This window comes from Nyctereutes procyonoides, unplaced genomic scaffold (assembly GCF_905146905.1).
Source record: "Nyctereutes procyonoides isolate TBG_1078 unplaced genomic scaffold, NYPRO_anot_genome, whole genome shotgun sequence".
Lineage (NCBI taxonomy): Eukaryota > Metazoa > Chordata > Mammalia > Carnivora > Canidae > Nyctereutes > Nyctereutes procyonoides.
Genome location: NW_026575049.1, coordinates 32,120,103 through 32,146,820, shown reverse-complemented (window position 1 = coordinate 32,146,820; position 26,718 = coordinate 32,120,103). Strand labels below are relative to the sequence as shown.

Below are 26,718 nucleotides of genomic sequence, written 5' to 3'. Positions count from 1 at the left end.
CGCGCAGAAACACCCGCCTGCGCGTGTGCTGTGTGCGGGCCGCGGCGCAGGGCTGTCGGCGACGGCGCCGGCCGCCGGGCGGCGGGGGTCCCAGTGCTGCTGGGGCCGAGTCTGTAGCTCGAGGCGTCCCTGAGCTGAGGACCATGAACCGCAGTCGCCAGGTGACGTGCGTGGCCTGGGTCCGCTGCGGCGTGGCCAAAGAGACGCCGGACAAGGTGAGGCCTGGTCGCCGGGAGGGAAGGGGAGCGGCCTCTTCGCGGCATCCTCGTCCAGGCCCGCCTGGAGAACCTGGGCCCGCTCCACGCGGCCGGGCCTGGCGGGCGTGACGGCCCGGGTGTGGTGAGGGGGGCCGCGCGCCCTCTCGGTCCCTACCCCCGCCCAGCCCCACCCCCACCCCCCGAATTCGCGCGCACGTGGCCTAGGCGGCGGGAGGGGGCGGGGAGCTGCCCAGAGTGGGAAATCCGCAGCGCCTTCTTGACAGCCCCGAAGCTTCACACGCAGCCCAGGGCGTGTCCAGGCCCAGCGCGAAGAGGGAGCTCGTGTGTGAAACCACCGTCCACTCATGGGCTCGGAGTCCGGAGGAGCAGGATGGGAGCTGCGGTGTAGAAAACTGCTGTGGAGACCATGAGGTCGTGAGGCTGGGAGTTGAATAGTAATGTCTCGCGGGGATCCGAGTGAGATGTTGATGTGGCATTGGGGGATGAGAGGTAAACATGGCACATCGTGAAGGAAAAACCTGCAGAAAGAAGTTCGACAACGAGTCCAGAGGAGAGATGAAGATTACTTAAGTTGTTCACCTGATCCTTACTCAGGGCTTTCTATGTTTGCAGCATTGTTCAGGGTCTAGGGCTAGGCATAAAAACAAAACTTCCCTGCCTGTATGGAGTCGACATGTACGTAGATGTCAGTGGGAGTAAATGCTATGAATGAAAGGGGGGCCTTGAAACGTGATAGGAATGTAAGTATTGGGAGGTGAAGTTAACAGGAATGAGGGATTGGCAGAGCCCTTGAAGGTTTAACTTCCACCAGGGCACGCAGACTGTGCTTGTTTTTTGGGTTTTGGTGGGGCATTTTTTTAAAGTTTTTATGTATTCACGAGAGAGACAGAGAGAGGAGCAGAGATGCAGGGAGAGGGAGAAGCAGGCTCCCTGGGGGGATCCCCATGCAGGACTCGATCCCAGGACCCCGGGATCACGCCCTGAGCCAAAGGCAAATGCTCAGCCACTGAGTCACCCAGGTGCCCCTGGGCTTATTTTATTCACCATTTTCTCCGGAGTTCGGCTCCAGTAGATACTCAATGCATAATATATATAGAGAGAGAATAGTGCCAGGAAATTATCTCATTAGAAATTAATTATTGATTAAAAAGAGAGAAGGGGAGCCCTGGTGGCACAGCGGTTTAGCGCCGCCTGCAGCCCGGGGCATGATCCTGGAGACCTGGGATGGAGTCCCACGTCGAGCTCCCTGCATGTAGCCTGCTTCTCCCTCTGCCTGTGTCTCTACCTGCCTCTCTCTCTCTCTCTCTCTCTGTCTGTCTCTATGAATGGATAAATAAAATCTTTAAAAAAAGAGAGAGAGACTTGTTAGCTTTTAAAGACTATATAAGTTCCCAACATGTCTACACACTGGAACCCCTTAGGGAGCTTTGAAAAATACTGATGCCTGAGGCACCTGGCTGGCTCTGTTGGTGGAGCCTGGTTGATCTCCAGGGGATGAGTTCCAGTGCCACACAGTACCTGTGCCCTATCCAGGGGATGAGTTCCAGTGCCACACAGTACCTGTGCCCTACAATTTGGCAACCACTGCTTAAAGAGCCTGAGTTTATTCTACAAAGTCAAAATAGGAACAAGATACTGAGTTTATTCTACAAAATCCCAGCAAAACTGGGATCAATGAGAGTAATTAGGAAAGTATCTTTAAAAATAAAAAGAAATATCTTTTAATTAAGCTTGAAAGCCCTTAATTGTTGGAACAATGAATGTCATCCCTCAAGAGAATTTCTGTATCGGTAGAGGTGGTTTAGTGCAAACTGAGTGACTGATTCATCACCTATCATCATCAAGCATCCCTACCATGGGCTGAACACTGAACTATGTGTGTAAACACAATGACAGGTTGATTTCTGTCTTCAAGGATCTTAGAGGTTAGCAGTGATTGTTTTAAAAGGTATTGAAGCATTGATTAGGCAAAGGAATGTCAGTTTTGAAGTAAAGAGAATGATTCCAATGATCCTTTTGAACAGGATCTTCAAGTAGATTCATAAAGGTAGCTGGAAAGATGGAACTGGATGGCTCAGTTGGTTAAGCATCGGACTCTTGAGTTTGGCTCACATCGTGATTGCAGGGTCGTGAGATTGAGTCCTGCATCAGGCTCCCAGCCTAGCACAGAGTGTGCTTGAGAGTCTCTCTCCCTTTCCCTCTGCCCTTACCCCCTGCTTACTCTCTTTCAAATAAACCTTCAAAAAAAGAGAGAGAGAGAGAGAAAGAAGGAAAATTAGGTGGAACAGGAGTATGAGACTAGAGAAGGGTGAGTTTGGGATAATCAGTTCAGAGATGATAGTTTTAGTCTTCAGAATGAATGTGCTTTGTAAGGAAGTGACAGTGTAATGAGTGAATAATTGGCAGTGAGAACTGGGAAGAAGCAGGGAACCAAGGAAGGATGGTTTGTTAAGGGTACCCATAAGGAAAATGAGAAGTAGCCAAGAAGAAATCAGAATAATTGAATGAAAATGAGATGGACTTTCCTAGAAGCCAGTTTAAAAAGTTAGTCTTTTTCAAAAAGTCTGGGAAATAGACTGAGAATGCTTTTTTTTTTTAAGAGTTTTTTTTTTTTTTTTTTAAGATTTCACTTATTTATTCATGAGAGACACACACAGAGAGAGAGATGCATAGACACAGGCAGAGGGAGAAGTAGGCTCCATGCAGGGAGCCTGACATGGGACTCGATCCCGGGTCTCCAGGATCACACTCTGGGCTGCAGGCAGCACTAAACGGCTGCGCCACCGGGGCTGCCCTTTAAGGGGATTTTTTTAAAAGGGATGGTAAAAACTCCATTTACAGTAAATTTAGAGAGTCTAGATTGAAGTCTGATTTTTTTCTGTCTTTTGAAGTTATATTTTATATTAGTTTGCAAACATTTTGAGATTTATAATGATTTCCTTAACTGTATTGTAATGAAATGTTTGCTCTCTTATAGGTAGAGCTTAGTAAAGAAGAAGTAAAACGTCTCATTGCTGAAGCAAAGGAAAAATTACAGTAAGTTTAAGATTGCTGATGTCTAAAGTCAAGTCCAGATGAAACATAAATTTTAAACAGTAATGACAGGGTGGTCCTATTATTGATCAGTACCATTTGGGTGATTTCTTTATCTTGTTTCTTGGCATAGAGAAGAAGGTGGCAGTGATGAAGAGGAGACAGGTGATCCTTCAGAAGATGGCATGCAGAGTGCACGTACCCAGGCACGACCAAGGGAGCCCCTGGAAGATGGTGACCCAGAGGACGACAGGACGCTGGATGACGATGAGTTGGCTGAGTACGACTTAGATAAATATGATGAGGAAGGCGACCCAGGTTAGAATTCACTCACTTCTGTTTTTTTTTTTTTTTTTTTTTTTAAGATTTATTTACTTATTTATGATAGAGAGAGAGAGAGGCAGAGACAGAGGCAGAGGGACAACCAGGCTACATGCCGGGAGCCCGACGCGGGACTTGATCCCGGGACTCCAGGATCGCACCCCAAGCCAAAGGCAGGCGCCAAACCGTTGAGCCACCCAGGGATCCCCCACTTCTGGTTTCTTTCTTTCTCTTTCTTTCTTTCTTTCTTTCTTTCTTTCTTTCTTTCTTTCTTTCTTTCTTTTTTAAGAATTATTTATTTATTTATGATAGACATAGAGTGAGAGAGAGAGAGAGAGAGAGAGGCAGAGTATGTCACAGGCAGAGGGAGAAGCAAGCTCCATGCCGGGAGCCCGATGTGGGACTCGATCCCGGGACTCCAGGATCGCGCCCTGGGCCAAAGGCAGGCGCTAAACCGCTGAGCCATCCAGGGATCCCCCCCACTTCTGGTTTCTAATCACAAACTCAGTGTATTTATATTAGATCATGCCTCTAGTGTTCCAGAGCTTTACTCTGAGCTTTTGTTGTCCTTTATGCCAGTTAAGTAATCCGGCTCAAGACTAGGGCAGATAGCATGTTTCCTAAACTGGTTTAGAAAATCAGCTAACCCACTAAACTAAGATTTGAAAAAGCAGTATATTTTATTGCATGTAGTGGGTATGACCTGTAACTCAGGTTGAGGGATGAACAAAATGGGTGAAGTGGGGGCGAGTGGGAGATACAGGCTTCCAATTATGGAATGAGTAAGTCATGGGGATGAAAGGTACAGCAGAGGGAATATAGTCAAAAAATATATATACAGCATTGTATGGTGACAGATGGTTGCTACACTTATGAGCATGGAATGATGTATAAGAGATGGTAAATTGTTATGTTGTACTCATGAATCTAATATGTTTCAACTATACCCTAATGAAAAAAAAATGTTTTTTAATCTGTAGGTCCTGTCTCTTTGCAATAATGAGAGAGGAGTTATTACCCCCATTTTATAGAGAAAAGAGAGGCTTACAAAGATGAAATGACTGCCACACAGCTGGTGAACAGGGGAGCTGAGGATTGAACATTCTCTTGCTCTAAAGTTTTTACTGTTGCAGTACATTTCATTAGATGCAGAGAATAGTTTTTTCCATTGGACTCTGGGTTGTGTACCCCTAAACTTAGGACTAGGTTGAGTCCTAGTCCTGCTATGACAGTGTGTCATGGGAACACAAAGAAAGGAAAAGTTAACCCTGCCTGGAGAAATGGCATTCAGAAACTGCTGCTTGGGGCACCTGGGTGGCTCAGTCAGTTAAGCATCTGACTTCAGCTCAGTTCATGACCTCAGGGTCCTGGGATTGACACCCACGTCAGACTCCCCGTTCAGTGGGAAGTCTGCTTGTCCCTTTCCCTCTCCTCCTGCTCGTGCTCTCTTGCTCATATTCTCTCACTCACAAATCTTTAGGGGATCCCTGGGCGCAGTGGTTTGGTGCCTGCCTTTGGCCCAGGGCGCGATCCTGGAGACCCGGGATCGAATCCCACGTCGGGCTCCCAGTGCATGGAGCCTGCTTCTCCCTCTTGTGTCTCTGCCTCTCTCTCTCTCACTGTGTGCCTATCATAAATAAATAAAAATAAAAAAAAAACAACAAATCTTTAAAAAGAAAACTGCTCGTTAATATCCTACACTGTGTGGATTATTGGCTCACTCTTACCCAGTTGAAATTCCCATCTCTGACCAATTAGTCCTGCCTCCTTAAAGTAGCTTCCCTAACAATTAGAATATATTTCTTTCCCTGAGTTTGTTATTTGGGGTCTCCTCTAGGTCACCCTTGCAGATATGCTGTAAGAGAATTCCAATTTGAGAAAAGTTTAGTGAAAAAGGCATAGTAGTACCTTTTTCAGAGTCATACAGCAAATTAACATATCAGCAGTTCTGAGAAATCTTGTAATAAAGAAACCCATTTAACTTTGTGAAACCCATCATTTTTTATTTGACCAGACAACCCTTATTCTGTGTCAATTCCAGTGTTTCAGGGTAATTTTACCTCTTTTTAATAATGACTTCAATAATAACTATACTGGGGGCGGGGGGGGGGGCATGGAGGGAGAGGGAGAAAGAGAGAATCTTTGCAGGCTCCAAGCCCAGCACAGAGCCCAAAACGGGGCTTGATCTCACAACTCTGAGATCATGACCTGAGCCAAAATCAAGAGTTAGGTGTTTAGCCAACTGAGCCACTCAGGCGCCCCATGATAATGACTACAAGGAGCAAGTTAGAGAATCTGAGCAGAGAGCTAATATTTTTCTAAGAGCTTTACAGTTTAATTCCTTTATTAGAACATTGTGAATACCAAAACTATCAAGTATGCATTCTGAGGTCGAATGTAAATGGCTTCTATTTAATTTTTTGTAAGATTTACTTATTTATTTGAGAGAGAGAGGAGTGTGGAGCTTGATCTCAGACCCTAAGATCATGGCCTACACTGAAACCAAGAGTAAAGACATGTAACTGACTGTGCCACCCAGGTGCCCCTATAAATGGCTTTTAAATTCCTGTTGTTTATTCAGTATTTTCTGACTACGGATGATCCAGTTAGTTATGAAATAGACAGTTGGAGCTAAGTCTAAAGATGGGATACCTTAGGAAAATGCTTTTGTTGAAATAACTTGTCATTTCAATTTATGAATTCTTACAGATACTGAAACTCTTGGTGAATCTCTCTTGGGTCTTACAGTCTATGGAAGTAATGATCAAGATCCTTATGTTACTCTAAAAGATACGGTAAATGTTTGTGTGGCTTTTCTAATTATGCTTCTTAAGTGTTTGGAAAACCTTACCAAGTATCTGCTTCTGGTTAATGACTTCTCTCCACTTAGGAACAATATGAACGTGAAGATTTCTTGATCAAGCCCAGCGACAATCTCATAGTGTGTGGCAGAGCTGAACAAGACCAGTGCAATTTAGAGGTGCACGGTAAGTGGGGACTAGCCCTTATGGAAAGGTTCTCTAAGATGAAAATAATCACTAATAGTTACTGTTGTGAATTTTCAGGTACCAGATCCTGCTGGATCTCATTAAGTTAAGTGGTTAATTACATACAGTCTATAGGTATCCTGGTTGTTGCTTTGGTACCTGACTTTATTTATGGATATAGGTCTCCTGAAAGGTGCTAATGGAGGTTTTTAGTCTTTTGTTTGAAGATTTTTGCCAGTTTTTCACTCCCCCTCTCCCCCCATTGGAGAAAAACCTAGAAGTAAAGCCATATAAAAATACAGGAAACAATTATAGTCCTTTTACTCCAACGTATCTTGTTGCACGTGCTTTTTACTCCAGTGTCTTTTCTGGGTACTTTTTCTTTATGTGGCAAAGATTATACACAATAGACAGGTTTTTATTCTGCTTTTTTCCACAGAGTCATTTCAGGTATTTCCCATTTGTTTCTTCACAAAAATTCAATGCAGAGGCTTCCATTCCTCTGGTTGTCTTTCCCAGTTCAAGGAATATTCGCACCACCACCAGAGGTGAATGCTTTGACTCTAAAGTAGACACTGGAGTATTTCTTTTTCATTTGGATTTTTAAATCAGATATGTTTAATGTTGCTGTTTACCGAGTCAACAAACATTAATTGAATAAACTTTTCTAAAAAAAATCTAGACCTTCAAGATGTCTACAGTATTCTGCCTCTAGATTTCCCCTTTTGTTTTTCTTGCCCCTTCTCCTGCGTGCATCCTCAGACATGTCTGTCCTTCTGCAACAATCTACTAGTCATTTGTCTTTAAAATTTGAAGCTTTACAGATATTAGGCTAAGGCCCTTTATTATAGGAAATACAGTTGCATAGCTCAAAAATTAAAATTATGGTTAATGTTCCTTGACATTTTTTAAGTTACTTTGTCACTTACTCCATTTTGTAGCTTGGATTTCTGGAACTCTACATTTTTTAAGGCTTCCTTCAGGAAGCCTGTAGATTAGGCCATTTTAATCCAGGGCCATTGTGGATCTATTTATAAAATGAAAAGGCTTTAAATAGCAGATACTTCAGTGTGAAGTTAGTCTTCTAATGATCTTTGAGCCTTTTTACACATTTCAAATGAAAACCATGGGAAATTTTTTAGAAACCAGTTCTAATTTCAGAAAATTGACAACTCTGTTCCAGTTTACCATTGATTTTTACACACATGTTCCTGCGAGAGCTTACTGCAGCCATTCCTTTGAATTTACTGAGTATTAGGGGTTTAAGAAGTTAAAAGAAGATTCTTCTAAAGCATCATCATCATTTTTTATCTAAAATGTAAGATGAGTACATTAACCATAGTTGAGGTTCTTGCAGGACCCTAGGCTTAATCATTTTGAACATGCATATGTAAAGTGATATGATAGAACATGACATGGAATTTGCTGATCTAGGATCTAACCCAGATGTAGAGGTCTGAGGAAACTTTTTTTAAAGTTTTTATATTTAAATACCAGTTAGTTAATATACAATGTAATACTAGTTTCGGGTGTACAATATAGTGATCCAACTCCTCCGTACATTATCTGGTGCTTATCACAGCAAGTGTACTCCTTAATTCCCATCCCCTATTTTACCCATCCCTCCACCCACTTATATTCTGGTAACCATCAGTTCTCTATAGTTAAGAGTCTGTTTTTTGGTTTGCCTCTCTTTTTTTCCTGTTGCTTGTTTCTTAAATTCCACATATGAATGAAACTATGGCATTTGTCTTTCTCTGGCTTATTTCGTTTAGCATATTCTCTAGATCCATCCACATCGTTGCAAACGGCAAGATTTTATTTTTTATGGCTGAGAAATATTCCATTGTGTATATGTATATATTTCACCTCTTTATCCATCAATTGGTGGACATTTGGGCTCTTCCATAATTTGGTTATTGTAGATACTGCTGCTATAAACATTGGGGTGCATGTACCCCTTTGTACTGGTATTTTTGTATTCTTTAGGTAAAGACCTAGTAGTACAATGCTGGATAGTAGGGTAGTTCTATTTTTAACTTATCTGAGGAACCTCCATACTGTTCTCCAGAGTGGCTGCATGGGTTTGCATTCCCACCACCGTGCAAGAGTGTTCCTTTTTCTCCACATCCTTGCCACCATCTGTTGTTTCTTGTGTTGATTTTAGACATTCTAAGAGATGTGAGGTGGTATCTCATTGTAGTTTTGTTTTATATTTCCCTGATTGAACAGTGAGGATGAGCATCATTCCATCTGTTGGCCATCTGTATGTCTTCTTTGGAAAAATGTCTATTCATGTCTTCCACCCATTTTTAAATTGGATTATTTGGTTTTTGGTGTTGAGTTTTATATGTTCTTTATATATTTTGAATACTAACCCTTCATCAGATATGTCATTTGCAAATTCTTTCTCCCATTCTGTAGGTTTTTGTTGATTGTTTCCTTCTCTGTTCAGATGTTTTTTATTTTGATATAGTCCCAGTAGTTTATTTTTACTTTTATTTCCCTTGCCTCAGAAGACATATCTAGAAAGTGGCCTGAGGAATCTCTTTAAATATCTGTAGCCTCTCTTAAGATTGCTTCCTTCTAATAAAAAGCATATTTGGGGGGAAGTTTCTGATTATTTAGGCTCTGTTTTATCAGTATTCCATTATATGATTTTTTAAAGATTTCTTAGTCATTGATTTTAACAGTATTTTTGCTCCTTAATATTATAACTCTGAAGGATAAAGAGCCAATTCTTTTTTTTTTTTTTAAGATTTTATTTATTCATGAGAGACACAGAGAGAGAGAGAGAGAGAGAGAGAGAGAGGCACAGACGCAGGCAGAGGGAGAAGCCAGCAACATGCAGGGAGCCTGACGTGGGACTCGATCCCGGGTCTCCAGCATCATGCCCTGGGCTGAAAGCGGCGCTAAACCACTGAGCCACCCAGGCTGCCCAGAGCCGATTCTTTTAGTTGTCATATTCCAAAAGAATGTTCTCAAGAGCTTTATTTACATTGTTGATCTTTAAATATTAAAGAAGTAATTTCTGACAAGCATTTAGATTTCTAAATATGAGTTATTTCTCTCCAGTGTTGTTTTTTATTTGTTTATTCTTATAGCCAGATAGACCTTTAAAAGATAATAATAAAGTACTTTCTGTAGAGCTTCTGTAAACATTTGTTTTCTGTAGTGGGTGGACCAAGAGATAGCCAGTGCACATGCAGGTAGAGTGTTCAGGCAACCGTTAGTTCTCTTGTCACTGTTCTTGTTCCCTTGGACACACCAGGTGATAGGAATGGATGAGATCTGCAGAATTTTTGCCTAGCAGTAACGACTTTGGAGGCTCCTTTCGATGCCATCAAATGTGTCTCACTTGAAGCACATGGGCTCCAGTAGGCTTAACAGGGAGAGTCTGTCCTTTTCAGTGGAATGTGATATCTTATTCTGACTCAATAAAGTCTCGTTCTTATTTTTTCAGTTTATAATCAGGAAGAAGATTCTTTTTATGTGCATCATGATATACTACTGTCTGCGTATCCTCTGAGTGTGGAATGGCTGAATTTTGATCCTAGCCCAGATGATTCTACAGGTAATTAGAAAAGCTAAGATTACTCAGTGGTTCCTAGTCCTTTCTCTTATTCCTAGCCACATAAGTTATATATTCTATATGAATGTTTTCAGAATTGTTGATTTTTTTTATGAAATTATTTTATAAAGTTACATAGTTCTTAAAACACAATCACTTAATTGTTTTGAGTCTGTATATCTCCAGACTTCAGATAAAGAGGTTAGCTACTCTGCTGTAGACAGGAGGCTGACAGCATTAGGGGTTGCAAAACTATGTGAAGTTATCATAAAACCCAGAATAAACTAGCATGATGTGTCTGGAGAGTTCAGTGGCATAACCTTGCTCAGCATCAGGTAAAACCAAAATGAAGTGGAAAGTAGGTTCTCATGTTAATATTTTTGGCTACAGCTGCACACTACTAGTTGCTCCATCCTACTTGTTAATAAAAGTAAAATCTCATAATACTCCTACCTTAATGCCTCGTTTGCCATGCTTATTCACATTCTTGGTCTGAGTAAATCCACATTTTCAAGACACTGGTGAAGGTAAAGACAGATTTTTTTTTTTAAGTTTTTTTTTTTTTTTTTTAAGATTTTTTATTTATTCATAGAGACACAGAGAGAGAGAGAGGCAGAGACACAGGCAGAGGGAGAAGCAGGCTCCATGCAGGGAGCCTGAAGTGGGACTCGATCCCGGGTCTCCAGGATCACACCCCAGGCTGCAGGCGGCGCTAAACCGCTGCGCTGCGGGGGCTGTGCCCGGTAGAGACAGATTTTGTTCTCAGGACCTAAGTAGGGACCTAGGGCCAAGAGACTGTGCCCTTGTTATTCACATTATGGTTCAAGAGTCAGCTGCACCATATTGGCATCACCTGGGAACGGTTGGAAATGCAGATGTAGGGGCCTACTCAAGACCTCCTGAAACAGTGTGCATTTTAACAATATTCAAGTGATAACACATGCATATGAAAGTTTGAGAGAAAGTACGCTAAGCCATTAATCAATAGTGCAATATTTTTCATTAGAAGTTTTTTAAATCAAATATTCATTTCCTCCTGTAGGAAATTATATTGCTGTGGGAAATATGACCCCCGTTATTGAAGTGTGGGACCTTGATATAGTAGACTCTTTAGAGCCAGTCTTCACACTTGGAAGTAAGCTATCAAAAAAGAAGAAAAAGAAAGGAAAGAAGGTAATCAAGTTAATAATTACTTAAACTCTAATGACAAGTTTACTGATGGGATGGAGAACATAGACTTTTTCATTTAGATACTTTAGTGGAACAGGACAGATAGTTATAAAATTACTGTAGTTTCTAGTTTCAAAAAGTTCTTCCAAGGAAAAATTGATCTCTGATTGCACAGAACTTCCATTCATCAATTATTCATCCTTGACACAAAACAATTTACTCTCAGGTTATGATCTTTTTTGATATATAGTAACTATTCACACTAATATGCTGGTTTGAATTTTTGAAAAATTTCTCTGTAGCCTTTAGTATGTTGAATTCTAAATATGTATTAATTCCTGTAGCTTTTAAAACTTAACTTTGGGGGTGGGGATTGGTATTTATAGAACTGTACCACCTAGATTAAGAACTATTATAGTTTCTTTTCTGTAAAAAGTGTTTATCATGGATCTCTAAAGTAACAGGAAGACAAAGTCTTTCTTTCCTTAGGTCTTCAAGCACGTTTGCTTAAGATCAAACAGTAGCCTTTAAGATTTAAAGAATCTTTCAAATTAACATATCAATTATAGGGAGCACTTTAATACAAAAAGTAATTAAACAATTATTACAGAGTTTCTCAGCAGAGGGGCATACCGATGCTGTCCTGGACCTTTCTTGGAATAAGCTGATCAGGTAAAAAGAAACATTTGGAGGATTGCCAGAGACTGTAACCACTGTCATCTTTCCTCATGCCTACACCTGTCTCTCTGTGTTGTGCTTTGGGGGTCTCTGTGTCCATGTCTTATTTCCCTTTCCCACAGTATATGCCACTTAAGGCAGGAGCTCTGCTCTCTGTATCTGTGCAGCCCCTATATCACCTGCCAACTTGAGGCTTGGTAGGAGCTTGGGCTCGTTACATATTTGGTGACCAAGTGCCCTCCCAACACCACTAGGAAAAAACTGTACTGCAGTGCCAGTGGTGCTGAATTGTACTTCTTTTCATGGAAGATTTTTCTCTCGCTTTATTTAGTTTGCACAAAATCTCATCCACATTTTTTTAATTGACTTAACTGTGGTAAAATATACATAATAGTTACCGTTTTAACTGTGTTTTAGGTATAGAGTTCAGTGGACATTACTGTGCAACCATCATCACCTTCCAATTCCAGAACTTTTGTCATCTTCCAAAACTGAAGCTATGTGCCCAGTAAACAATAACTCTTCATTCTTGCCACCCTCAGGCCCGGCCCTAGTAACCACCACTCTATTTTGTGTCTCTGTGAATCCACTCTTCCAGTTATCTCATATAGGTAGAATCATATAGAGTATCTGCCCTTTTGTCACTGGCTTATTTCAATTAGCACAAGCTCATCCATGCTGCAGCATGCGACAAGATTTCCTTCCTTTTTAAGGCTGAATGACATTCCACTGTTCAGTTAGCCCACATTTTGTTTATCCATCTATCGATGAATGCTTGGGTTGCTTCCACCTCTTGGCTGTTGTGAGCAGTGCTGCCGTTATGCACATGGATGTTCAAATATCGGTTTTTAAGTACAGTTTTCAGTTCTTTTGAGTTTAGCCCCAAAAGTTAAATTGGCTCCCATGGCAGTTCTGTGTTTACCATTTTGAGGAGCACTTTTCAGGTGCCTGTGGCCTGTTTGTGTATATCTTTGGAGAACTGTCTATTTAAATCCTTTGCCCTGTTTTGAATTGAATTCTTTGGTTTTTCATTGAGTTGTAGTTCTTTGTATATTCCAGATATAACTTCTCATCAGATATACAGTTTGCAAATATTTTCCCCCATTTAGTGGATCACCTTTAGCTCTTTTGATAGTGTCCTTTGATGCACAGAAGTTTTTAATTTTGATGTAGTCAGTTTATTTTTACTTTTGTTGCCTGTGCATTTAGTGTTAAATCCAAGAAATGATTGCCAAATCCTTGTCATAAAGTTTTTCCCTTAATAGTTTTACAGTCTTAACTCTTAGGTTTAGGTATTTGATCCATTTTGAGTTAATTTTTATAGGCAGCATAAGAGTTCCACTTCATTGTTTTGCATGTGTCATCCATATATTCTTTATCCTGATCCTTAAACAACAATTAGTCCAAAAGGCCATTTTCCTAACAGCATAACTGTTTTGAGGGGCTGCTGAGGCAAGGGAGGTGAGCATTAACTTAGTTTACTTGAAGAATGAGAACGAACTGGATTGCCCAAAGCACATTTTCTCAGCAGTTCTGTTTTACAGGATACTTTGTAGGGATCCCTGGGTGGCGCAGCGGTTTAGCGCCTGCCTTTGGCCCAGGGCGCGATCCTGGGGACCCGGGATCGAATCCCACATCGGGCTCCTGGTGCATGGAGCCTGCTTCTCCCTCTGCCTGTGTCTCTGCCTCTCTCTCTCTCTCTCTCTGTGTGTGACTATCATAAGTAAATAAAAATTAAAAAAAAAAAAGATTTACAGGATACTTTGTAATTGTGAGCATTCTTAAACGGATCCCAGAGTGCTGGCTTACCTAGGGATATCCTGTCTTTTTGTTTGTGTTCATACGTCTTCGGAGTTAATCATTTGGTGAGGGGCACCTGGCTGGCTCATTTGGTAGAGTATGTGATTCTTGATCTCAGTTCAAGCCCCAGGTTGGATGTAGAGATTACTTACAAAAATAAATCTTTAAAAAAAAAAAAAAAGAACCATTTGATGAAATGGACCTAAGATAATAGATTATGTTGGTATTTCCCAAACTTACCTGAAAGTCAGAATCTTCTGGGTAACCATTTAAAGTACAAGTCCTGGGGCACCTGGCTGGCTGAATCAGTATAGCATGCAACTCTTGATCTCGAGGTTGTGAGTTCAAGTCCCATGTGGGGTGTAGAGATTACTTAAAAAAACAAAATCTTTTTTAAAAAGTAAAGTACAAGGATGCCTGGATGGCTTGGCGGTTGAGCATCAGCCTTCACCTCAGGTCCTGATCCCAGGATCCAGGATCAAGTCCTGCATTGGGCTCCCCAGGGAGCGTGGTTCTCCCTCTGCCTGTGTCTCTGCGCCTCTCTCTGTCTGTCTGTCTTTCTCTTTCATGAGTAAATAAAACTTAAAAAATAAAGTACAAGTTCCTGGGCTCTAATCCCCTCAAGATTGAGTCATATCTGGAGCAAGGGCCCAAGAATCTGTTGTGGTGGTTTATTTTTTAAAGCTTCCCCAGATTTTGTCTGAATTGGGTCTGTTCCTGACTGTTGTAATGGGCAGATAAATAAGAGGCCGACTGTGAGTGTGTCATGCTTTTGGGAATCCACTCATTGACAAATCTGAACTGTCACAGTAATTATATATGTATTAAATTGTTATATAGCAGCTATTGATTTGAATAACTGAAAGTTTGTTCTGAGGGAACAGCCTCTCAGCAGTGCCTTTCCCCAGCCACAATCCCCTGGCTCCGTTTAGACACTGCCAGCACCTATACCCCTGTCCCACCCCAGCTGCACTCACATCTTGACTGCATTGCCACATGTATCTTTGTTCCTTAACTCTTCCACTTTGTCTTATTTTAGACCTTGGTTCTCCTTTCCCCTCTCTTCGTACAGAATGCTTTTAAATATTCTCCATACATACCCTGGTGCATAGAGTTTGGGATCATGTGAAGAGTAACAAGTTGTTGTTGCTAGTTGGGGACCTTGGTTTCTAGTAAAATGCTGCCAGTAACAAAATGCATGTACTCTGTTCATTCATAGTGTCATTGTAGCGCTCTTCTTGGGGTGTAGTGTTCGGGAGTTTAGAGGGGAGAGTGGTAATTTATTTGTAAGCCTCATGAAACAAGAATTTTAATGTGAAAGGAATCTCAGATGTTTGGGCAAAGACTAAGATTAAAAATGTACCGTGAAATTTTAACTTTCTGCTGTTGGCAAGCATTGAATACAAATAAAATATTGGGCATTTACATAACATTGAATCTGTGACATGCCAAGGACTTTAAATATTAATGACTTGTTCATGGGACTGAATGGTAGAAGTTTGAAATTCATTGAGTAGAAAAAAGGTAACATGATCTGAATATACATGATCCTCTTAAGAGACCCTACCTGTGTCACTGAAATGTGAGTTATAAAACTGAAAGCAGTTTGTGTAATGGAAGTATTTCTTGAGGAAATAGTATTTAAAAATGAACCCATCAACATTTTCTTTTAACAGCATATTAGTTTTCTGGACAGATATTACTAAAATGAACCCATCAACATTTTCTTTTAACAGCATATTAGTTTTCTGGACAGATATTACTATCACTAATGACTTCTGTTCCAGGCCTTTCAAACTACATCTTGAAGAATGAGCTTTCAATTTCATGAATATTTGTATTTTTACAAGGAGGAAAGGCAGGCAACTAACATTTATCAAGGGCCTGCTATAGTCTAGTCACTCAGCCACGTACTTTTTAAAGCTGGCTGTAACATTCTCACTGGCAGGCAAGGGAGTGTGACTTACTTTTAAGACCTACAGCTAATAAACGACAGCACCAGGAGTCCATTTCAGGTTTCCTAGGCTTTAAAGCCTGTATTCTCTTATAGAATGACATTATTAGCACTTGATCCCTGAGAGGTAGGCATATTGATTTTTCCTATTAATGGCAATTAATGCCCTTTTTTAATTAAAAAAAGTTGAGCTATAAGTTCACATATCCACATATCATAAAATTCACTCCTTAAAGGATATAATTCAGTGACTTGGGGTATATTCCCAAAATTGCACAACTCCCTACTTTCTAATTCCATAACATTTTCATCAACTCAAAACGCAACTCATAAACAGTCACTCATTCTTCTGTCCTTCCAGCCCTTGGCAACCAGTAATCATCTTTCTGGCTGTGGATCTATCTGGACATGTGGCCCTCTGTGTCTGGATTCTGTCACTTTGAATAATGTTTTCAAGGTCCATTTATTAGTACATTGTTCCTTTTTAGTGCTGAATAATATTCCCTTGAACAGATACACCACATATTGTGTATCCATTCACCAGTTAATAGACATTTGGTTTGTGTTTGTTTTTGCCTATTATGAATAATGCTACTGTTAACATTCGTGAACAGATTTTTACACAGGCTTGTGTTTTCATTTTCTAGGATATATAAGGGTGTCATTGCTAGGGTCATATGGTAGTGTCTGTACCATTTCCGTTTGGACCAGCAAGGTAGCTAATTTTTTTTTTTTTAAGGTAGCTAATTTTTCTGTTTTGCTAGCACTTGTTTTTGTTCATCTTTTTCATTATAGGCGTCCTATGAGTATTAAGTGGTATCCCATGTTTTCACTTTCCTAATGAACAACTTTTCCCATGCTCATTGGCTATTTATAGATCTTCTTTAGAGAAATATCCATTCATATTCCTTGCCCATATTCTAACTGGGTTGTTTTTTTATTCTTTAGTTGAAAGTTCTTTATTCTAGAATCAAGTCCTTTATCAGATACATGATTTACAAATAATTTTCTCCTATACTGTGAATTGTCTTTTCGCTTTCTTGATGATCTCATTTGCAACACAAAAGTTTTTCATGTTGATGATGTCTAATTCATTTACATCTTTTGGTTCTTAGGCTTTTCGTGTCATACCTAAGACACCATTGCCTAACCCTGGGTAATGAAGATTTATACCTGTTTCTTCTGAGAGTTTAATAGTTTTAGCTCTTCTGTTAGTAATTACATTTTTTATTTTGAGGTAGTATGAGATAGAGGTCTAACTTCACTCTTTTGCAAGAGGATGTCCAGTTATCCCTGAACCATTTGTTGAAAAAACCCTTCTTTTCCCCATTGAGCAGTGGATAATGTTAACATCCTTGTCAGAAATGAATGACCATAAATTTTCAGGTTTATTCTGCATTCTATTCTGTTAACCTGTATGGCTATCCTTAAGCCATACCACATTGTTAGGATTATTGTTGCTTTTCAGTCAGTTTTGAAATCCAAACTGTGAACTTTTCAACTTTGCTCTCTTTTCCAAGATTGTTTTGGCTATTCTGAGTCCATTGTATTTCTATGTGAGTTTTTTAAAAGACTTACTTACTTATTTATTTTAGAGAGTGTGTGCATAGGTGGGTGGGGCAGAGAGAGAGAGGAAGAATGAATCTCAAGCAGACTCACACCAAGCACAGAACCTGATACGGGGCTTAATCCCATGACCCATGAGATCATGACCTGAGCCGAAACCAAGAGTCAGATACTCAACCATCAGCCATTCAGGTGCCCCTCCATATGGATTTTAAAACCAGCTTGTCCATTCTCTCCAAAAAGAAAATAAAAAGTCTGCAGGGATTTTTGAAAGGTATTGATTGAATCTATAGATTAGTCTATAAATTGTAGTATTTCTGTCTTAACATCAAGTCAGAGCACCTGGTTGGCTCAGTTGGTGGAGCATGTAACTCTTGATCTTGAGTTTGAGCCCTACTTTGGGTGTAGAGATTACTTAAAATAATCCTTTTTTTTTTTTTTAATTAGGTCTTCCAGTCCATGAACAGGGAACGTCTTTCTGTCATTCAGATACTCTTTCTCAGGCTTTTATAGTTTTCAATATGTAAATCTTGAATGCTTTTGTTAAATTTATTCTCTAATATTTTATTCCATTTGATGTTATTGAAAATGGGATTTATATTTAGTGCTATTGACTTTAAAAACGATTACCTGATTTGTCTTCTCCCTTTCTTAGAAACGTGCTGGCAAGTGCATCAGCTGATAACACTGTAATTTTGTGGGATATGTCCTTGGGGAAACCTGCAGCTAGCCTTGCCGTACACACAGACAAGGTATGGTGATTGAGTGGATAAAAGGGATTCTAAAAAACATGGGACAAATGTTGGCTATCAATAATTCCAAACATTTATATATGGCTTTTTATGAATTACAAAGTGCTTTGACATGCTGTCTTATTGCATCCTCACAGATCCCTGTATGATAGTTAGAACTACCCATCTTAGAAAGCAAATGTGGAGACAGAAAAATGAAGTGACTAAAAACATGAGTACTTTGTAGCATGTTTACAGAGACTCTATAAAGAGACAGAGAGGTACCAGGCACCAGATGAAGTTAAAGAATGTAACAGACCTGTTACTGCCAAACTCAGGGACCCAGTGAGCTGGTGTACACGGTGGGACTTCCAGAGAGTGTTGAGTTGCCCAGATAAGTTTGACTGCTTCCTTTTTTGTTCTCAATATATTTAACATTTGAGGGACGTAAATATTCTGCCAAACATGACTTGAGAAATCCTGCATTATAAGGGTCCCCTTTGAAAGTGTTTTGTCCTTTTATGTAGTACATTTGTTTCTTTAAATAGTGCTAAGTTTCAAAGGGAAAAATATATACAAACACCACCAAATTGGTTCTCTTACTAAGCAATTTTATCAAAACCAAACAAACATAGTTCTGTTCATTTATGTCTTTTCTGGTTAGGTCCAGACTCTGCAGTTTCATCCATTTGAAGCACAGACTCTGATTTCTGGATCCTATGATAAGTAAGAAAACACTGCAAGAATTATTGCTGCTGTTTTTATCCTGTGATTCAGAAAGTATCACGATGCTCAGATACAATATATTACTGTTTAAATTTCTAGTAATACTTTTCCCTTTCAACTTTGGTCCTTTCAGTCTGCAAGAGAATGTGGTTCTGTCATAATAATGTAGTTCCTAACTAGCAATTACTTTGATTCCTAGAGGGCATATGAGTTAGCCATTGCTTTGAAATAGGTATCTCAAAATTCAGGGACATTTCTTTTTTTTTTTTTTTTTAATTTTTATTTATTTATGATAGTCACAGAGAGAGAGAGAGAGAGGCAGAGACACAGGCAGAGGGAGAAGCAGGCTCCATGCACCGGGAGCCCAATGTGGGATTCGATCCCGGGTCTCCAGGATCACGCCCTGGGCCAAAGGCAGGTGCCAGACCGCTGCGCCCCCCAGGGATCCCTTCAGGGACATTTCTTATGCCACTGCAAGACTGAGCTGATTTAAGCTAGATTCAACTGGTAGGTCTGCTTATCTTGGCTTGTTTTGGTGGGGCTTTGTGGAGATTTGGCTTTCTTGTGTTTCACATCCTCATGGGACCAGTGGGCTAGCCCACCCATGTTCTCATGATGAGGTCAGAAGCTTAAGCGGAGATACCAAGGCCTCTTGAGACCTAGGCTCAGAACTAGTACACTCTGTCTTACTTTCTTGGCTGAAACAGGTAATACGGAGTGGGAAACAAACTGCCTTTATGGAAGAATTCCTACATTACTGATGATGGGGTGTGGATATAGGGAGAGGTGAAGAATAGACCCCTGACAGTCCATCACAGGGGTTTTCCAGTCACTTGTGTGCATGTTTTTACAGATTGGGTCTGAAGGTGGGAGAGAGTAGAAGCAGAAACCAACTTGCAGACTTTATTTTGATTCCTTATTCTTTTGAAGAGTGATAGGTTTATATTTTTAGTTGGGATTCATTCAGATTATAAACGTCTATCCATTGGCTCCCCCAACACAGTAAGCTGCTTGTAGAGAGTAAATTTGACTAAGACATGGATTATCTGGCTTTGAGCACTGCTAGGAACAGGGAAATTTGAAGTTGTCCTGGTCTTTTGGAAATAAGATTCATTGTGTAAGTGGAGGGCTCAGCCTGGATACAGTCAAGCCTGCTACTAAATCAAGAGGCCACCAGTGCCATCAGGTGACAGAACCGGAGTCCACCAGTTAGTGAAAATCAACTCCTCTTTTCTACTTTATTTTAGAACCTTAAAACAAGCTTTAAATAATTGGATCTTGAGTTCACAGTGTTGTTTTATTACCATTTCATTATAAGCAAACATAAAACGTATAAAATTGAACTCTTAAAACTGTAACTTTGCCTGTGTCCAGGTCAGTGGCTTTGTATGACTGCCGAAGTCCAGATGAAAGCCATCGAATGTGGCGATTCAGTGGGCAGATTGAGAGAGTGACTTGGAATCACTTTTCACCTTGTCATTTTTTGGTAAGACTGCATACTGCTGTTTTGCTTATCTAGGTTGCTAATGACTGACGTTAATTCCATTATAGAGAGAGTCTCTGAAGAGCTTTTTTCTGTTGTGGTGTTTATTTTTTTGGGTTTTGGGGTTTTTTTTGAGTAGGCTCCACACACAACATGGGCCTTGAACTCCAACAGTGAGGTCAAGAGTCACGTGCTCTGCCAACTGAGCCAGCCAGGTGCCCTGCTTTTTCTGTACTAAGTTGTGAAATAGTTAGATTTTAGGGCTTAAAAAAATTGTTTTAACAACAGTGGATCAGCCACAAATAGTCACCATGATTTTGCTAATTTCCAGCCATTTTCAGCCACATTTTAATTACTGATTTTGATTGTATTACTAATGTGTTTCTTTGAAATCTTAAGCATGGTTAATCTGTGTTTTTTAATGGTTAAGTTCATCCAAGAAGATATTCTTTTATTTAAATTAAATGGAGCTCCAGTAATGAGAATGCTAGCCTATTTGATTAATATAGCAGTCTCGGGGCAGCCCGGTGGCTCAGCGGTTTAGTGCCGCCTTCAGTCTAGAGTACGATCCTGGAGACTGGGGATCAAGTCCTGCGTCAGGCTCCTTGCATGGAGCCTGTTTCTCCCTCTGCCTGTGTCTCTGCCTCTTTCTCTCTCTGTGTCTTTCATGAGTAAATAAATAAAATCTTTAAAAAAAAAAAAAAAAAAAGCAGTCTCCCAAATAGGAAAAAAGTGTAAGTTCTTTCTAGAACTATCCTTAATATATGTAGGATAACAGTTTTCTATATAGCATTCAAAGATTCCACAGACATTTCAATCCATGGAGAAATAAAATCCCAACTTTCATTCAGAAGATTAAAGAAATTATGATACATCCATGAACTTCCTAATTTTCCTAAAGTAAAATATATAGTGCTTTATGAATGAAGGCAAAACAGCTTTCTTAAGATATGTGGACAGGTTGTTTTTTTTAAAATATTTATTTATTCATGAGAGACAGAGAGAGAGAGAGAGGCAGAGACACAGGCAGAGGGAGAAGCAGGCTCCATGCAGGGAGGCCGACGTGGGACTCGATCCTGGGACCCCAGGATCACCCCTTGGGCTGAAAGTGGGCTAAACCGCTGAGCCATGGGGGCTGCCCTGTGGACAGTTTTAATAAGGTTCCTGAAGCAATGATTCTGAACACAATCTCATCTCTGTGTTCAGGGGTGCTGCGCTGTTGGCCTGAAGCCAAGTTCCATTTTATGATGATCAGGAGTGAAGTCCCAGCTGTATTTGAATGTTGTGTCGTATGTTGGCTCTCAACACTCAAACACACCCATTTCCTGCGGCTCTTTGCTAAAAAGTTTTCATTGGTACTAAATCACAAATATTTAGGAAAATGAGAAGTTACAATAAAATGGCTTACCCCTTCCCTCCAGGCTCCCCAGGATGAGACCTTGTCTTCTTTTGTTTGTGTTCCCTCACACAGCCCACCTGCCAAGATTGTATCACTTGTCCTTTTCTCCTTCCCTGTTTCCAGTAATGGCTATTGCCCCCAATCTGCATACAGGCTCGAGTGTCTCATCCTTGACTAGGTCTGTCTCAGACCCTTTCTTAGAAGTGTAACAACCCACTGTGATCTGCCTCTCTTATCTGATTAAATCTTTCTGCCAAAATGTTGACACTATCCATCACTTTCGTCAGAAGCACTGTTTCCTTGGCTTCCCTGACCTCCTTTGTTAGGCCCTCTCTTTGATTCTTCTGTGAGCTCCTGCTCAGCCTATAGTGGCTGTGCTTTCAGGCCTCCGTTCCTTTGAATCTGACTTATGCTTACACATCGCTAACCCTTGTCCACACCACAACCAGAGCTTCATCCTCACACCCACTGCACAGTAGACCTACTAGCTGAATTAATACATGCAGGAACAGATGCTGCTTATACATAAGTAAATTTTTCACAGTATTTTTTTTTAAGATTTTGTATTTATTTATTCATAAGAAACAGAGAGGGGGGGGGGCAGAGACACAGGCAGAAGGAGAAGCAGGCTCCATGCAGGGACCCTGACTCGGGACTCGATCCCGGGTCTCCAGGATCACGCCCTGGGCTGCAGGTGGTGCTAAACCTCTGTGCCACCAGGGCTGCCCTTTCACAGTATTTTTTAATAAGCTCCTCAGGTAAATAGCTGGTTTTCACTATAATTTATACTGCTTACCCATTGCTAAATGTTATTGCCATGTAGCATGATCTTGCCCCTTTTTACTCTTTCCAGGCTAGTACAGATGATGGCTTTGTATATAACTTGGATGCACGTTCAGATAAGCCAATTTTTACACTTAATGCACACAATGATGAAATCTCTGGTGAGCACAAATAACAAATAGTCTTTCATTTTATTAACTTATGATGAATTAAGTCTATATTTCAGAGTCACAACTAATCTTACCTTCTTTTAGGTCTTGATCTAAGTAGTCAAATCAAGGGTTGTCTTGTGACAGCATCAGCTGACAAATATGTGAAGATCTGGGACATATTAGGAGACAGGCCAAGTCTGGTTCACTCTAGGGACATGAAAATGGTAAGAATCTCTGGGCACCTTTCTTTTCTGCTTTTTTCTGTTTCTGACCTATATTGACATCTTTCCCTAGGAATATTTGTTGAAGTTCATCTTGAGCTTAGTCAAATTTGATGGGAGGTTTATGACTTAGGACAGTTTTAGAGGAAAATCAGTGACTGTCTGATTCCTTTCCCAACTGACATGATTAACATTAACAGTTGTTTGGTAAGAAGGGTGGGCAAGAGGATTTTCTAGGACTCAAGCAGAATAATGATGGTTTTCTTTTTTAAACGTGAATTCATTTAGCAAATATTTATTGAGCACCTACTATATGCCAGGCACTGAGATAATATAATTGCAGATGTAGAACACTGCACATCTGTTTGTATGTACAAATATTTGTGGGGAAAGTAAGTTACAGACAGTTATATAGTACTATCCCATACTTATATTTAAATGCTTAAATGTTTATATTTAAATCTAGAATATCTTATCCTGAAACATAAATGGTGATTATCTTAGTGATTTTGATACTTTTTCGTGTACCTAGTAATAAGCATTAAAAAATTTAGAAATTTAAAAAATCATTTTAAAAATTACTTAATGGTGACCTGTAGTAACATCATTGCTTAAAAGGGAAAATAAAAGTTTCTGGGAATACTGAGCAGATTAGAGACGTGAGTAGTCAGAGTACGCACATCCTTGCAGAACGGCCATCATGCTGAACTTGTGGCTTCGTCTTGCCACTTGGACTCTGAACTACTTTACAAGCTTATTAAAAAGAAATACTGATGAGCTGATTCTGAGTGAGCTGATTCAGATAAGTTCGTGTATAGGAGCAAGAATTTCTGGAAGGACTGAAATCACTGACCTTCTGTTTTTTCTTCTAGGGAGTTCTGTTCTGTTCTTCCTGTTGCCCCGATTTGCCATTTATTTACGCCTTTGGAGGTCAGAAAGAAGGGCTTCGGGTCTGGGATATAAGCACAGTCTCATCAGGTAAGAATCTTAATTTCCTTTTTCTTTTTTATAAATTTATTTATTTATTTATTTATGATAGTCACAGAGGGAGAGAGAGAGAGAGAGAGGCAGAGACACAGAGGGAGAAGCAGGCTCCATGCACCGGGAGCCCGACGTGGGATTCAATCCCGGGTCTCCAGGATCGTGCCCTGGGCCAAAGGCAGGCACCAAACCGCTGCGCCACCCAGGGATCCCTTAATTTCCTTTTTCTAAACAAGAAAAATGTGTGGCTTGAATAAGTTAGATCTATTGTTCATACTGTAATGTCCTCTGCTTGGGAAATAGGATCACATGTAATATGGAGTTGCTCATGTTAACAAATTTGTCTTCACAGTTTAAATGTACACCCTTTAAAAAATATTTATGACAAAATTTGAATTTATGGGAAAGCTGGAGGGAAATATTATGTGGTCTCAAAGAACAGCCCTCCCCTTCCCAGTGTAAATAATCTGCCTTTTCTCAATATTCTTAGAAAATCCAACTTTCTGAGGGACCACTCCCCTCCCTTCAGAAGAACCTGCCTGTTTATTACCTCGGGGTAGAGGACATAGCTCCACTGATTCTTGAATCTTCCATGTAGAAAAAAGGTTCTAAATCCAAAAAAAGGTCTCTGCTGGTTAGGAGACAGAGAAAAATGAAAGAAAAATTAGTCACTTTATCAAGATAAATCAAGGACAAGGCAAAGAAAATTACATGGTAGAGCAACTTAAATTGTGATTAACCTCATTCAGAATGTTAACTTGGACTTCTTAGTTGGTTATTTCATTTCCCTTTTATAAAGTGTTAAGTATATTTTCATAAAATGTCCACAGTAGGACAGAAAACAATACTGTTCATTCCTATACCTCTGTGTTTTATATTATAGGTTCTTAATTTCCTGGTGTTAATTTCTTATTTATTTGTGTTTTAGTAAATGAAGCATTTGGAAGACGAGAGAGGCTTGTTCTTGGCAATACAAGAAGTTCATCTATTAGTGGCCCTTTTGGGAGCAGGAGCTCAGACACACCAATGGAGTCTTAACGAGGAGTATAAAATTTCCTGTTTATTACCTTAACTCAGTTTTAAAAAACTGATCTAAAAACATCCATGTGTAGTTGGAGCCATGTAATGACAGAAACTAAATTCATTTCCTACTGCCAGACATTCCTCTGCAGCTATGGTGGCAACACAAATAGGGCTGGTCTTTGTGCTTGCCTTTTAAATGTTTGGTGTTTAGGGGTCCTACTGCATTTCTTGAAGAGGATAATAAAGAAGATTTTAAAAAAATAATTCCTTAAATATGCCATGTGTCATAGGTAACCTAGAGGTTTGCAAAACAGGTAATAATTTATGGAATTTTAGGAGAAGAAAATCTCTGATCTTAAAGATGGGAAAACTCAAGCCTAGAATGGCTGTGATTTGGCCAATATTGCACAGTAACCATAAACGGGCAGGTGCCCCAGGAATTGCTCTTTCCTGACTTGACTGTTTTCCAATCCGTGTTCATGATTTTAGAATTGTTCTCAGTGCTACTTGTAAAGTTCAGTAACTAAATGCCTCTTTCCCCCCAGCATGGTATATTCATTGTAATCAAAGACAAAAAGAGGCATTACATTATTATGATAAAGGTGTCAGTTTCGTAAATATTATAGGAAAACCTAAGTATGTACCTAAATATATAAAGCAAATGTTAATAGACCTAAAGGAAGAAACAGCAATATAATAATAGTAGGGGACTTTACTATCCCACTTTCACCAGTGAATAGACCAGACAGAAAATCAATATGGAAACACTGGCCTTAATGGAAACTATACAGAAATTCCCTCTGAAAGCAACAGAATATGCATCTTCTCAAGCACACATGGAAAATTCTCCAGGATAGATCACATGTACCACAAAAAAAAAAAAAAAATTAATTTCAGAAAATTGAAATATCAGGTGTCTTTTTTGATCATAGTGATATGAAACTAGAAAATTACATGATGCAAACTGGAAAATTTGCAAATATATGGAGATTAAATAACATGCTACTGGACAGCCAGTGGGTCAAAGAAGAAATCAAAAGAGAAAATATATATTGAGACAAGTGGAAATACAACATACCAAAACTGAAAGGATATAGCAAGAGCAGTCCTAAGAGAAGTTCACTGCATTAAATGTCTGTATCAAGAAGTGAGAGCTGTCAACCTAATTTTACACCTCAAAGAACTACAAAGAAAGGAACAAAACCCAAGTTGTTGGAAGGAAATAAAGATCAGAGTAGGAATATGTGAAATAGAAACTAAAAAGAATCAAAGATCAATGAATCCAAGAGCTGGTTTTTTGAAAAGAAAACTGACAAACCTTTAGACTAAGGAAAAAAGATGCAAAATCAAACACAAATTGTCACGATTGATACACCACCAAAATATAGAGGATCATAAGAGACTACTATGAACAGAGTACAACAAACCTGACAACTAGAGGAAATGGAAAATTCCTAAAAATATACCAAGTCTCAATCACGAAATAAAAAATCTGAAGGGACCAATTACTAGTAAGGAGATTGAATCAAGTCATCAAAAACCTCCCAACAACAACAAAAAATAAAAATAAATAAAAATAATAAACCTCCCAACAAAAGTCAAGGACCAGATAGCTTCTTTGGTGAATTCTACCAAACATTTGAATAATACCTAACTAGTCCTCAAGTTCTTCAAAAAATGGAAGAGGAGAGAATACTTCAAACTTGTTTTATAAAGCCAGCATTACCCTGGTATTAAACTAGAAATGGACGCCACAAGAAAATTCTAGGCCAGTATCCTGATGGAACATAGGTGTAAAAAGCCTCTACAAAATATTAACCATATTCAGCATTAAAAGGATCATACATTGTAACCAACTGAGAGATTTATGCCAGGGATACAAGGATGGCTCATTACCTGATATATGATACATCTCATTAAC

General features: G+C 39.7%; 1 protein-coding gene across 1 annotated transcript; it reads left to right on the top strand.

Moving 5' to 3' along the window:
- PWP1 (PWP1 homolog, endonuclein) lies at positions 1–25,061 on the top strand. The gene is made up of 15 exons (XM_055328499.1): positions 1–215; positions 3,196–3,254; positions 3,385–3,569; positions 6,282–6,367; positions 6,463–6,559; positions 10,023–10,133; positions 11,173–11,303; positions 11,911–11,972; positions 17,954–18,050; positions 18,694–18,755; positions 20,130–20,241; positions 22,491–22,581; positions 22,675–22,796; positions 23,666–23,771; positions 24,703–25,061. Exons 1-15 carry the CDS (start codon positions 144–146, stop codon positions 24,810–24,812), a joined length of 1,503 nt encoding a protein of 500 aa, XP_055184474.1. The 5' UTR covers positions 1–143; the 3' UTR covers positions 24,813–25,061.
- Positions 25,062–26,718: the final 1,657 nt, after the last annotated feature.